Source organism: Oncorhynchus tshawytscha, linkage group LG20 (assembly GCF_018296145.1).
Source record: "Oncorhynchus tshawytscha isolate Ot180627B linkage group LG20, Otsh_v2.0, whole genome shotgun sequence".
Lineage (NCBI taxonomy): Eukaryota > Metazoa > Chordata > Actinopteri > Salmoniformes > Salmonidae > Oncorhynchus > Oncorhynchus tshawytscha.
Genome location: NC_056448.1, coordinates 23,322,202 through 23,334,540, shown reverse-complemented (window position 1 = coordinate 23,334,540; position 12,339 = coordinate 23,322,202). Strand labels below are relative to the sequence as shown.

General features: G+C 45.1%; 1 protein-coding gene across 1 annotated transcript; it reads right to left on the bottom strand.

Annotated features, from left to right (window-relative positions):
• Positions 1 to 5,201: 5,201 nt before the first annotated feature.
• LOC112220388 (neurofilament medium polypeptide-like) lies at positions 5,202 to 11,363 on the bottom strand. Its single transcript, XM_042302381.1, has 4 exons — positions 10,203 to 11,363; positions 9,103 to 9,227; positions 7,832 to 8,945; positions 5,202 to 6,538 (listed from the first exon to the last, which is right to left on the bottom strand). The coding sequence occupies exons 1-4, from the start codon at positions 11,244 to 11,246 to the stop codon at positions 6,077 to 6,079; spliced, it is 2,745 nt and encodes a 914-aa protein (XP_042158315.1). The 5' UTR covers positions 11,247 to 11,363; the 3' UTR covers positions 5,202 to 6,076.
• Positions 11,364 to 12,339: the final 976 nt, after the last annotated feature.

Here is a 12,339-nt window from a genome sequence, read left to right as displayed (position 1 = left end):
TCCCTGCCTGTACTGTTGCCATTTTGGACCTACCGTGTATGACCTTCTGCCTGCCCCTGGACCCTGCTACCTGCCTCCTCCTATGGTCCCTTCCAATAAACACCTGCTGCGCTCTGCACTTGAAACCAGCTCTCTGTCTCATATCGTGTTCATTACAAAATACCCCACCAAACACGACAGAATGATTCAGCAGAGCTGCAGCTACGTCTAGCCCGACAGGAGGAATGGCTCGACGAACTCTGCAACCTCCTTCACCAGTCCATTCCTGCTTCATCCATATCAGGTGCCACAGCCTCCTCTCGTTCATCCTCCCCTATATCTATGCCTAATAAATATGACGGCTCCCCAGGGAAATGTCAAGGATTTCTCGTGCATTGTAACCTGTACATAGACCATCACCTCACTGACTTCACCTCTGACAAAGACAGGGTGGACTTCATCATCTCCCTACTCACAGGCAAAGCTCTGGATTGGGTCACAGCCCTGTGGGCCGCTCAAAGATCTGATCTGTCCTCTGAATCACGTTTCCATGCCGTTTTCAAGGAGGTGTTCGACCATTCAGTTTCAGGTCGTCACACCGGGGACCTGTTATGTGAGCTGCGACAGGGCCATCGCTCCACCACAGAGTATGCCCTTGAGTTCAGCACCATGGCTGCCAGCAGTGGATGGAGTGAACCAGCGCTCCTTACAGTCTACAGGAGGGGTCTTAATCGGGAGTTACAGACCAAACTGGCCTGCAGAGGAGATTTAACGGACGTAAACCAATACATCCGGATGTTCATATCCATTGGCAACCTACTGGTGGACCGCAGACCTATAGAGTCGCCCATGGCCTGCAAGTCTTCCACGCCCTTCTCTCGTCCACCACTGTCCAATAGCCCCCAACCCACGCAAGATTCCCACAGAGTCCATCATTGTAGCTCGTCTGGAGGTTAGTTAACACAGTGTCCAAAGAAGGGCCAGAGGTATACAGAATGGTGTCGTCTGCGTAGAGGTGGACGAACAGCAAGAGCGACATCATTGCTGTATACAGAGAAGAGAGTCGGCCCGAGAATTGAACCGTGTGGCACCCCCATAGAGACTGCCAGAGGTCCGGACAACAGGCCCTCCGATATGACACACTGAGCTCTACCAGAGAAGTAGTTGGTGAACCAGGTGAGGCAATCACTTGAGAAACCAAGGCTGTTGAGTCTGCCAATAAGAATGTGGTGATTGACAGAGTCGAAAGCCTTGGCCAGGTTGATGAATACGGCTGCACTGTAATGTCTCTTATCGATGGCGGTTATGATATCATTTAGGACCTTGAGTGTGGCTGAGGTGCACCCATGACTAGCTCTGAAACCAGATTGCATAGCGGAGAAGGTACGGTGGGATTCGAAATGGTCGGAAATCCGTTTGTTAACTTGGCATTCGAAGATCTTAGAAAGGCAGGGTAGGATAGATATAGTTCTGCTGCAGTTTGGGTCTAGAGTGTCTCCCCTTTTGAAGAGGAGGATGACCGCTGCAGCTTTCCAATCTTTGGGTTTCTCAGACGATACAAAAGAGAGGTTGAACAGGCTAGTAATAGAGGTTGCAACAAATTCGGCAGAGAGGGTCCAGATTGTCTAGTCCGGCTGATTTGTAGGGGTCCAGATTTTGCAGCTCTTTCAGAACATCAGCTATCTGGATTTGGGTGAAGGAGAAATGGGGGAGGCTTGGGCGAGATTCTGTGGGGGGTACAGGGCTGTTGATCGGGGTAGGGGTAGCCAGGCGGTAAGCATGGCCGGCCGTAGAAAAATGCTTGTTGAAATTCTCAATTATAGTGGATTTATCGGTGGTGACAATGTTACCTAGCCTCAGTGCAGTGGGAAGCTGGGAGGTGCTCGTATTCTCCATGGACTTTACAGCGTCCCAGAACTTTTTTGAGTTTGTGCTACAGGATGCAAATTTCTGCTTGAAAAAGCTAGCCTTAGCTTTCCTAACTGCCTGTGTATATTAGTTCCTGACTTCCCTGAAAAGTTGCATATCACGGGGGCTATTCGATGCTAATGCAGAATGCCACAGGATGTTTTTGTGCTGGTCAAGGACAGTCAGGTCTGGAGAGAACCAAGGGCTAAATCTGTTCCTGGTTACATTTTTTGAATGGGGCATGCTTATTTAAGATGGTGAGGAAGGCACTTTTAAAGAATAACCAGGCATCTTTTACTTACGGGATGAGGTCAATATCCTTCCAGGATACCCGGGCCAGGTGGATTAGAAAGGCCTGCTCGCTGAAGTGTTTTAGGGAGCGTTTGACAGTGATGAGGGGTGGTTGTTTGACCGCAGACCCATTATGGATGCAGGCAATGAGGCAGTGATCGCTGAGATCTTGGTTGAAAACAGCAAGGTGTATTTGGAGGGCAAGTTGGTTAGGATGATATCTATGAGGGTGGAACTAAATGGTTGGTTAAGGCATATTGAGCAGGGCTATAGGCTCCACAGTGGAATAAGACAATAATCACTATCCAGGACAGTAATGGACAAGGCATATTGATATTAGGGAGAGGCATGCGGAGCCCAGTGATCATAGGGGTCCAGTGAGTGGTTGGACTGGCTGGACACACGGTGATTCAGACTGCTAGCAGGCCGGGATGGAGGAAAGACTGATTTAGCCTCCGCGTGCGGTGACGTTGATAGACCATTCGTGATGGATTAGTAGGGTTCTGAGTAGCAGAGGGGTCCAAGTCCAATAGGCAAAATAGGTATAGTGACCGAAGAAATTGGCCGATGGATCTATTCAGCTAACAGTCCAAAAGGCTCTAGACAGCTAGCAGGCCGTGGCTAGCAGGCTAGCAGATGGGCATTCAGGGGACGGGGCACCTAGGGGCCAAGTTGAGTACCCCCTCAAGCAGATTACATCGGTAGTCCAGTCGTCAAGGATCGGCGAGGTTCAGTGCCCCGTACCGGCAGTAGAAGGGGTCCGGGTATTGTAGCCCAGGAGTGGCTGATGGGCCTCTTCAGCTAGCCAGGAGAATAGGCCTAGCATGGGCTAGCTCCAGGCTAATTGGTGCTTGCTTTGGGACAGACGTTAGCCAGGAGTAGTCACTCGGATTGCAGCTAGCTAGCTGCGATGATCCATGTGAAAGGTTCAGAGCTTGCGGTAGGAATCCGGAGATATGGAGAGAAAATAGGTACGGTTTGAGTCGCGTTGTACAAAGTGGTGAGAGCTTTCCGAGCTAAAGGTTAGCTGATGACCACTAGCAGTGGTTAGCTGACTACTAGCTAGTAGCTAGTGAGCTGGCTAGCTTCTGTTGGGGGATTCAGGTTCCGGAGGTAAATAAATATACTTTAGAAAAAACAGATCCACACCATGTTGGGTGAGGTCGGTTGCAGGAGACTATTATGAAGTTGAGGTTTAGAGAAATATAAAAAAGATATTTGAAGAAAAAAATATAAAGGATATATACATGGGACACGGACAAGATGAAGGACAAAGACGTCTGACCACCCCCCTCTGACCAAGACCATTCTCCACCGATTGCTCAGTTTGGCCGGGCGGCCAGCTCTTGTTGGTTCCAAACTTCTTCCATTTAAGAATGATGGAGGCCGCTGTGTTCTTGGGGACCTTCAATGCTGCAAAAACGTTTTTGTACCCTTCCCCAGATCTGTGCCTCGACACAATCCTGGCTTGGAGCTCTACGGACCTTATATAGACAGTTGTGTGCCTTTCCACATCATGTCCAATCAATTGAATTTACAACAGTGGGACTCCAAGTTGTAGGAACATCTCAATGATGATCAATGGAAACAGGATGCACCTGAGCTCAATTTTGAGTCTCATATCAAAGGGTCTGAATACCTAAGTAAATAATGTTTTCTGTTTTTTATTTGTAATAAATTTGCAAACATTTCTAAAAACATGTTTTCGCTTTGTCATTATGGGGTATTTTGTGTAGATTGCTAAGGATTTTATTATTTAATACATTTTTGAATGAGTGTGTAATGTAATAAAATGTGAAAAACGTAATGGGGTCTGAATCTTTTCCGAAGGCACTGTATGTCATAATATATTTTTTTAAATGTTAGATAGAATATTTTGTTCTGAAAGTTTTAGGAACAAAAAATTATATGTAACACCCCAGGTGTTATCGTGCTTTGTGGCATAGAATCAGACCAACTATCCTTCTAGCATTATAATAAGGATTCATTCAATGTGAGTGAGTGATAGGCTACATTTCAAAGAAACCTCTTCATGGATTCTGCCTGAGATAGTCCCTGTCCATTTTCCGGTGGTGCTGAATTTCAAATTACAATCGGGTTGCTGTCTGCTTTAATGTTGCTAAATCTCCGAAGAACCTATCACTCAATTGTTTAACTTGTCATGTAAAATACTTAGAATTAAATATGTATAGTTTAAAATCATGTTTAACAATGTAGGTAATGTTGTTCTCAAATAATGTAGCTATTTGCTGAAACTGCATAAACATCTCTCAATATTAATACAGTATCTCATATTACTCTCTCATGTTCACTGTTGTTTTAAAATTGTTTTACTATCCTAATTTATTTAATATTGTTTTACTATGCTAATTTATTTAATATTGAATTACTATCCACATTTTTTTCATATTGTTTTACTATCCTAATTTATTTAATATAGTTTAACTATCCTAATTTATCTATCTTAATTTCATATTTATCTATCTTAATTTGATATTTATATATCTTAATTTTATATTTGTTTATCTTCATTTTATATTTGTTTATCTTCATTTTATATTTGTTTATCTTCATTTTATATTTGTCCAGAAATGTTTTGTTTTTATCTTTCTCACTGTTTTATTATTTTATTTATGTAAGTGAAGTACATTGAATTGCATTGTTTATGGTAAGAAATGTGCTATGTAAATAAAGTTTGATTTGATAAATCAAGTGCTATAATAAAATGCTATTTGCATGAACATGCCATGGGGTGCATCGTTTATATTATGGTTTGTGGATCATTCTTTGATGGTATGCACATATTACAGTGTAGCTTTAAAAATCTGTAGAGGACAGCCTCTGGATGGTGATATGGTTTTGTATAATTTCTAGGCTATAAAAGATCATGAAGCATGCAATCCCACCCCTATGAAAGCAGATGAAGAAATAGAATAGTGTGCATGTTGAGGTGAGACAGCTACTGTAAATGAACAAGTGAAAGGACATGACAGGACAATTGCATAAAGGAACAAGAGACCATATTTGTATTTCAGTATGACATTTATTGAGCAAATGCTGCTGGGAAATAGTTAATGATGAGTAAAGACATGGGATTGCAAACTGTAGCACCTCATTTAAGTTCACTATTTAAATTCAAGTCCATCCTATGCATACAAGAATGTATGTGTGCGCATTTACATATTTATTTTCAATGGCACTCATTAGGTAAACACAATAGATACTGATAAAAAGCATGTTTAAGGCTCAGAGTTTCTTCAAGGTTCTTAATGCTTTAGTTGCTTCGGGTACTGTATGTTTATGATCATCAGTACAATGCACCATCGTCTTTCTCATTCTTCACTATATTGTGTTGTAAACGATTGTATTTTTGGCTCAGTTGGTATCTTCACATAAAAAGGCTAGTCCTTTTGAACATGTGTCTCTAAAGTAGACCCTCCAACCCAGGCACCCCTTTTTGAATTAACATTTGAATGAACATACATTTCTATCACTCTCCCACCCACATACAGTATGCATCTAAACTGTAAACCTTCCATCCATCCATACAGGTTAGAGCGGAGGGGTCTCCCTCCCTGAGCTAGCATGCAGAAGCCCCCACCTGTGAGCCCTCCCATGAACTGCAGGGAAACATAAAGACAATTAATAATCTGTCCCACTAACACATTTTCCTGATATAATCTGCAGCAAAACCCATTTAAAGCTTTCTCTCAACATGCATTTTTTAAACGTTAGCTTTGTCACATCATATGGCTTCTCTCGTTGCTTTTCTGTATGTTTGAGAGTGGTTCTGTTTAGTACATCGCTCTAGCTCTATGATTTCTTTAGGTTAGTTCTGGGTTGATTGCTTGTTGTCGTGTCATCTTTGTTCCTCCTGAGTGGGTTGGATGGAGGGCAGTTACTCAGTTTCAGTCACCACCTTGACGGACTGGGAAGAGTGTTTCTCCATCTTCTTGCTGGAGACTGTCTTCTCCTGCATCACATCCTCAGACTCCTTCACAGTCTCGGTGACAGTGACCGATTTGGTGACATGCTTGGCCCCGTCCTCTCCAGTGGTGATGGTCTCCACCGTTTTGGTGATGACCACCTTCTGGTCCTTTGGATCATCTTTCTGGTCCGTGTCATCTTTAGTGGGGCTCTCGTCCACTCCATTTGAGATAACATCCTTCTCCTCTGCCTCTTTCCCACCCTCATCCTTCTTGTTCTTGTCCTCTGGGGTAATCTTCTCCACATCTCCGTTCATGGCTGCATCTTTCTTTTCTACCTTCCTCTCTTCCTCTGAATCACTCTTTTTGTCTATTTTCTCTTCTGCAGCCTTGGGGGCCTCTGACATTGGAGCTTCTGGTTTGGGGAATTCACCCTTAGGGGACTCTGCCTCGGGGATCCTAATTTGGGGGATTCAGATTTGGGGGATCCTGTAGTTTTTGGGGATTCAGATTTGGGGGATCCTGTAAATTTTGGGGATTCCGATTTGGGGGAGCCAGCAGGTTTTGGGGATTCAGATTTAGAGGATCCAGCAGGTTTAGGGGATCCAGATTTAGTTTTGGGGATTCAGGGGATCCAGCAGGTTTTGGGGATTCAGATTTAGGGGATCCAGCAGGTTTTGGGGATTTAGGGGATTTTTGGGGATCCAGCAGGTTTTGGGGATTCAGATTTAGGGGATCCAGAGGTTTTGGGGATTCAGATTTGGGGGATCCAGGAGGTTTTGGGGATTCAGATTTGGGGATCCAGCAGGTTTTGGGGATTCAGATTTGGGGGATCCAGCAAGTTTTGGGGATTCGGATTTGGGGGATCCAGCAGGTTTAGGGGATCCAGCAGGTTTTGGGGATTCAGAAGTGGGGGATCCAGCAGGCTTTGGGGATTCAGATTTAGGGGATCCAGCAAGTTTTGGGGATTCAGATTTAGGGGATCCAGAAGGTTTTGGGGATTCAGATTTGGGGGATCCAGCAGGTTTTGGGGATTCAGATTTGGGGGATCCAGCAGGTTTTGGGGATTCAGATTTGGGGGATCCAGCAGGTTTTGGGGATTCAGATTTGGGGGAGCCAGGTTTTGGGGATTCAGATTTAGGGGATCCAGCAGGTTTGGGGGATTCAGAAGTAGGGGATCCAGCAGGTTTTGGGGATTCAGATTTAGGGGATCCTGTAAGTTTTGGGGATTCCGATTTTGGGGAGCCAGCAGGTTTTGGGGATTCAGATTTAGGGGATCCAGCAGGTTTGGGGGATTCAGAAGTAGGGGATCCAGCAGGTTTTGGGGATTCAGATTTAGGGGATCCAGCAAGTTTTGGGGATTCAGGTTTTGGGGATTCAGATTTAGGGGATCCAGCAGATTTGTGGGATTCAGAAGTAGGGGATCCAGCAGGTTTTGGGGATTCAGATTTAGGGGATCCAGCAAGTTTTGGGGATTCAGATTTAGGGGATCCAGCAGGTTTTGGGGATTCAGATTTAGGGGATCCAGAAGGTTTTGGGGATTCAGATTTTGGGGATCCAGCAAGTTTTGGGGATTCAGATTTAGGGGATCCAGCAGGTTTTGGGGATTCAGATTTAGGGGATCCAGAAGGTTTTGGGGATTCAGATTTGGGGGATCCAGAAGGTTTTGGGGAATCAGATTTGGGGGATCCAGCAGGTTTTGGGGATTCAGATTTAGGGGATCCAGCAGGTTTTGGGGATTCAGATTTAGGGGATCCAGAAGGTTTTGGGGATTCAGATTTGGGGGATCCAGCAGGTTTTGGGGATTCAGATTTAGGGGATCCAGAAGGTTTTGGGGATTCAGATTTGGGGGATCCAGCAGGTTTTGGGGATTCAGATTTGGGGGAGCCAGGTTTTGGAGATTCAGATTTGGGGGTTACAGCTTTGGGAGATTCATTTTTGGGGGATCCAGCTTTTGGGGACTCAGACTTCGGGGACCCAGCCTTTGGGGATTCAGCTTTTAGGGAGTCTGGCTTGGAGGGCTTTGGGGACTCAGATTTCTGGTCCTCAACTTTTGGGGCCTCACTCTTGGGGGCTTCTGTTTTGGGAGCCTCTGTCTTGGCTACAGCTGCCTTCTCATCTGTTTTGTCTTCTTTCTCATCCTTTCCTTTCTTCTCATCTTCCTCATCCTTATCATCTCCATCTTTGGATCCTTTGTCACTACCTGCATCTTCATCTTGATCATCACCCTCCTCTTCTCCCTCTCCCTCTCCTGTCTCCTCTTCTCCTCTGCTTCCCTCCTTCTCTCCAACCATCTCTTTGTCAGGAGAGGCCTTTGATTCTGGGACTTTAGAGCACAGGACTGTCTCCTCTAATTCCCCCTCTCCTTCTCCCTCATCACCACCTTCTGTATCATCTCCCTTCTCACCCTCACCCTCTTCTCCCTTCTCACCCTCTTCTTCTTTTTCTCCCTCTTCTTCTTCATCATCACCTTCTTTGTCCTCCTCTTCCTCCTCAGCAGGTGTGGTGGAGCTAACTTGGGCTTCAGTGGTGGCTACAACCTCTTCTGATTCACCCTCTCCCCCTTCTCCCTCTGCTTCTTCTCCTCCCTCTTCTCCCTCATCCTCTCCTTCATCTGTTGCCTCTGCCTCCAGAGTGGCAGAAAACTCCTGGGCCATGTCAGCCAGGGCCTGGTCCATCTCATCCTTCTCATCCTCTACCCTGGTCTCCTCGATGATCTCCTCTACAAACTTATGCTGGACTTTCAGTTTGGGAGGCTCATACTTGGACTTCTTAGAGGAGGTGATGGTGTGGTGGTAGGGGAAAGTGCTAAAGTGGGTCTCTTCACCTTCTAGGAGTTTCCTGCAAGAACAGTAGAACATGAGATATAGTTTAGTGTAGGCCTAATATAAAAATGTAGTTTATATATATAAATTCGATCTTTCTGTTTTTATTACACATGATATATAAAAAAAAATGCAATGTTAGTCCTAATTAGCGCTCTGTTGTCGCACTGTACCTGTAGGCAGCAATCTCAATGTCGAGGGCCATCTTCACATTGAGCAGGTCCTGGTACTCACGCAGATGACGTGCCATCTCCCACTTCGTGCCCTTGAGCTCATTATCCAGCTGGTGGATGGTCTCCTGCAGAGAACAAGACCGAGAGACACAAGCTGGTTAAGAGCTATTATTTCTTATGCCCATATGGAACCCTGAAATGATACTTGGTTATTTATTTCTGGTGTAGGGAAGACACACTTCTCCATAAGGACACTGCTTTCTAAACATCATAAGAAAACGATCAAAAATACAATGTCCTATTTGGTGATCCTGGTAATTACTTCACAAGCACATTTAAACTTGTATAGGACTACATTTGAAACAGCACTTTGAGATTCCAATAAAATATCATTGCAATATCAATTGAAACTGTGAAGTCCTCCTTTCTCATTTATGAAAGGTGAAAGTGCAAATAATTGGATAGATTGGACTGTTGTTGTGTTAAATAATGTATTCTGACGCAGTGAACAGCACTGTGTTTCAAGGGCCCCGAGTCTCTGGCTCAGCAACGAAAAAATAACAAAAAAACAGTCTGCTGCATTATGTCTTCCCAACCCTATAACGTGCACCAAGTGTCGCTGCTTATGCGTTGCCTAATGCTCCAACATTTGGAGATGTTAAATCTGTGTCCATAAGATGTCAGCATTGTGCCATTTAGGCTATCTAAAGCAAAAGCGCAGACACTATTGGGCAGAGTTTATAGCCTAGTTAAAATACATGCATTTAGGGCCCACATAATAAAACAATTTAGTTCGTTCAAAATCAAACTAATACAATATGTGGGGACACAATGCAAGTGTGTGTCTTTCTCTCTATCAAAGTAGGAGACTCTCCTTATAAGTAGACCTACATTTAAAATAAGAATAAAAACCTCAAAGGTGTCGTGATAATAATCTCAATTTGATATCAACGAAAAACACATCTTATTATATAATTTATTCTCTCCACTACATTGCTTCTCTTTACACAAAGAATACAACTTTATAGAATACTTCACCATTAAGCCTGTGGCTGGGGGTTTCTGTATGAAAATAATGCCTACAGCGGGTCTCATCATACCTGCAGGCTGGACAGGTCGTTGTTGTGTCGGTCCTCGATGTCATTCAACTGCCTCTCCAGTGACTCCCTGGTTCCACGGACGGATTCTAACTCCACGGTCTTGGACTGAAGCTGGCGACGGTAGGCTGCTATCTCATCACGGGCGGACTTGATTGCATCTTTGTTTTGTGCCGCAGCATCAGTGAGCTTGGAGTAGCGGCACGTGAACCAATCCTCCACCTGCTGCAGGTTCTGGTTGGAGTGGCCCTCGAGCTGGGTGCGGATCTCCCGGAGCGCCTCGGTGATGTCCGTCTTCTGGATGTCTTTCCTCTCCATGGTCACCTGCGACGCCTGCACCTGGGCGAACAGGTCGCTCACCTCTTCTTCGTGGTTGTTGCGGATAAAGGCAATCTCGTCATGCAGTGACTGAACTTTCTTCTCAAACTCTGACTTCACCAAATCAGAGTCGGTCATATCTTTTTTCAACGCCCGGATGATGCCTTCCGTCTCATCCCTGATGCGGGCTTCCTCATCGAAGCGGTCCCTAATTCTCTGGATGTCATCCTCGACGTGGTCCGTGTCGAGCTGGATCTGCGCTTTATCGTGGTGAATCTGCTCCAGCATGGAGCGCAGCTCCTGGAGTTCCTGGTCGTATAAATCGCCTAGCTGGGATTGCGACACCTGCTTCTGCCGCAGCGTCTGGATCTCCTCTTCAATCTGGCTGTTCTGCTGCTCCAGGTAGTGCACCTTGTCGATGTAACCGGAGAAGCGGTCGTTGAGCCCCTGGAGCTGCTCTTTCTCGTTGGAGCGCCTGTAGTCTCCGTTCGTTTGATTGAAATCAACGCTGTCGGCGGAGCTGAGGAGTGTGGAGCTGTACGCTCTGGCTACCGGCATATTGACGCTCCTCTTGTAGGAGGAGGTCATCGTGGAGCCTGGGCTTGCCCTGGACCAGGACTGAGAACGGAACCCGCTTGAGGGGGTGCCAGTGGAGCGGCCGTAGGTGGTCCTACTATCCATACTTCTCCTGAATGGACTCCCTATCGTGTCCACCGGGTGGTAACTCATCCGGCCAGACCAGGGGTTGCGTGTGCAGATGGAATGGAAGGTGTCCGAGGTGGAGGAGTGGGGTGAGTATGTGTTTGCAGGTGCGGGGTGGATGGCGCTCACAGCATTCTTAGTCTCACCGGCTGTCCTTTATACAGGAGAAGCTTATCGCTAACAAGGCAGAGACTGTTTTTACTGGCCCATTGATCGAACGGAGGGGGAGGGCCATGTCTCAACCCTTCATACTCTATATAAATGAAACACTACTTGAGTGTGTGAGGGTTCGTGGGTGGCCGTTTCAAAGCAGAGAAATGATCACACATAGGGAGAAAAAAGGAAATGGGGTGATTATCATTAGGATGTTTGGGATAGCCTATGTGTCCTTGACGTTGATGTGTTTATCATTTGTCTCTTGTCATACAGTTTCCTCCAAATTTTGAACATTCGAATAAGAGAGAAAATTATACTTGCATCTCTGCATTTGCTAATTCAACCAGCCAATATGGAGCAGTTCAATGACCCATGTTAATTATTATTTCCCCTATTATTAGTTAGCAAAAACGGTTATACCAGAAATGATCAATTTACCGATGTAATTTAGAGCGATAGCAATATCGTCACCATGGACAGCACCAGTCCGCCAGACTCCAATATCAGCGCCATGGACAGCGACTTAATGCAGCAAAACACCATTACCGTCCTTTTCAAGTGTTTGAAAAGTGTTGAAAATGTTTCTCTCAAATTGAACAGAATGATTGATCATTAAATGAATTGAATTAATAATGTATATTTGCCTATGAACATGTGCAAAGCGAACCAATTTCCTACATTGATGTTTTGCTTGTGCTAAGTCTTCAATAATAGGTGATTGATTACTTCTTGACAGGAAACCTCCCAAAATCAAAGGGATTTCCATCAGTGACCTACTGATGACGTATAAAGTGAGACTACCATGAGGGGGCTGGTTCAATCCATATGATGCATTTATGTGACCACTTGCTACTTTCAGGAAGTGTTGAAGCATGAATCATAGTTGTAGTTATTGACAGCTATTGGTATAGATTACAGTTATGATCAGCCTGTGCTTATATGCAAGTAATTTACCCCATTCAAT

What these genes read in the sequence shown, in the direction of transcription:
- LOC112220388 (XM_042302381.1), bottom strand. Translation starts at nt 11,246, where the DNA reads ATGAGTTACCACCCGGTGGACACGATAGGGAGTCCATTCAGGAGAAGT. An exon ending in ACGACCTGTCCAGCCTGCAG is followed by an intron (nt 9,228 to 10,202) that starts GTATGATGAGAC and finishes TGTTCTCTGCAG; the next exon opens with GAGACCATCCACCAGCTGGA. An exon ending in ATTGAGATTGCTGCCTACAG is followed by an intron (nt 8,946 to 9,102) that starts GTACAGTGCGAC and finishes CTGTTCTTGCAG; the next exon opens with GAAACTCCTAGAAGGTGAAG.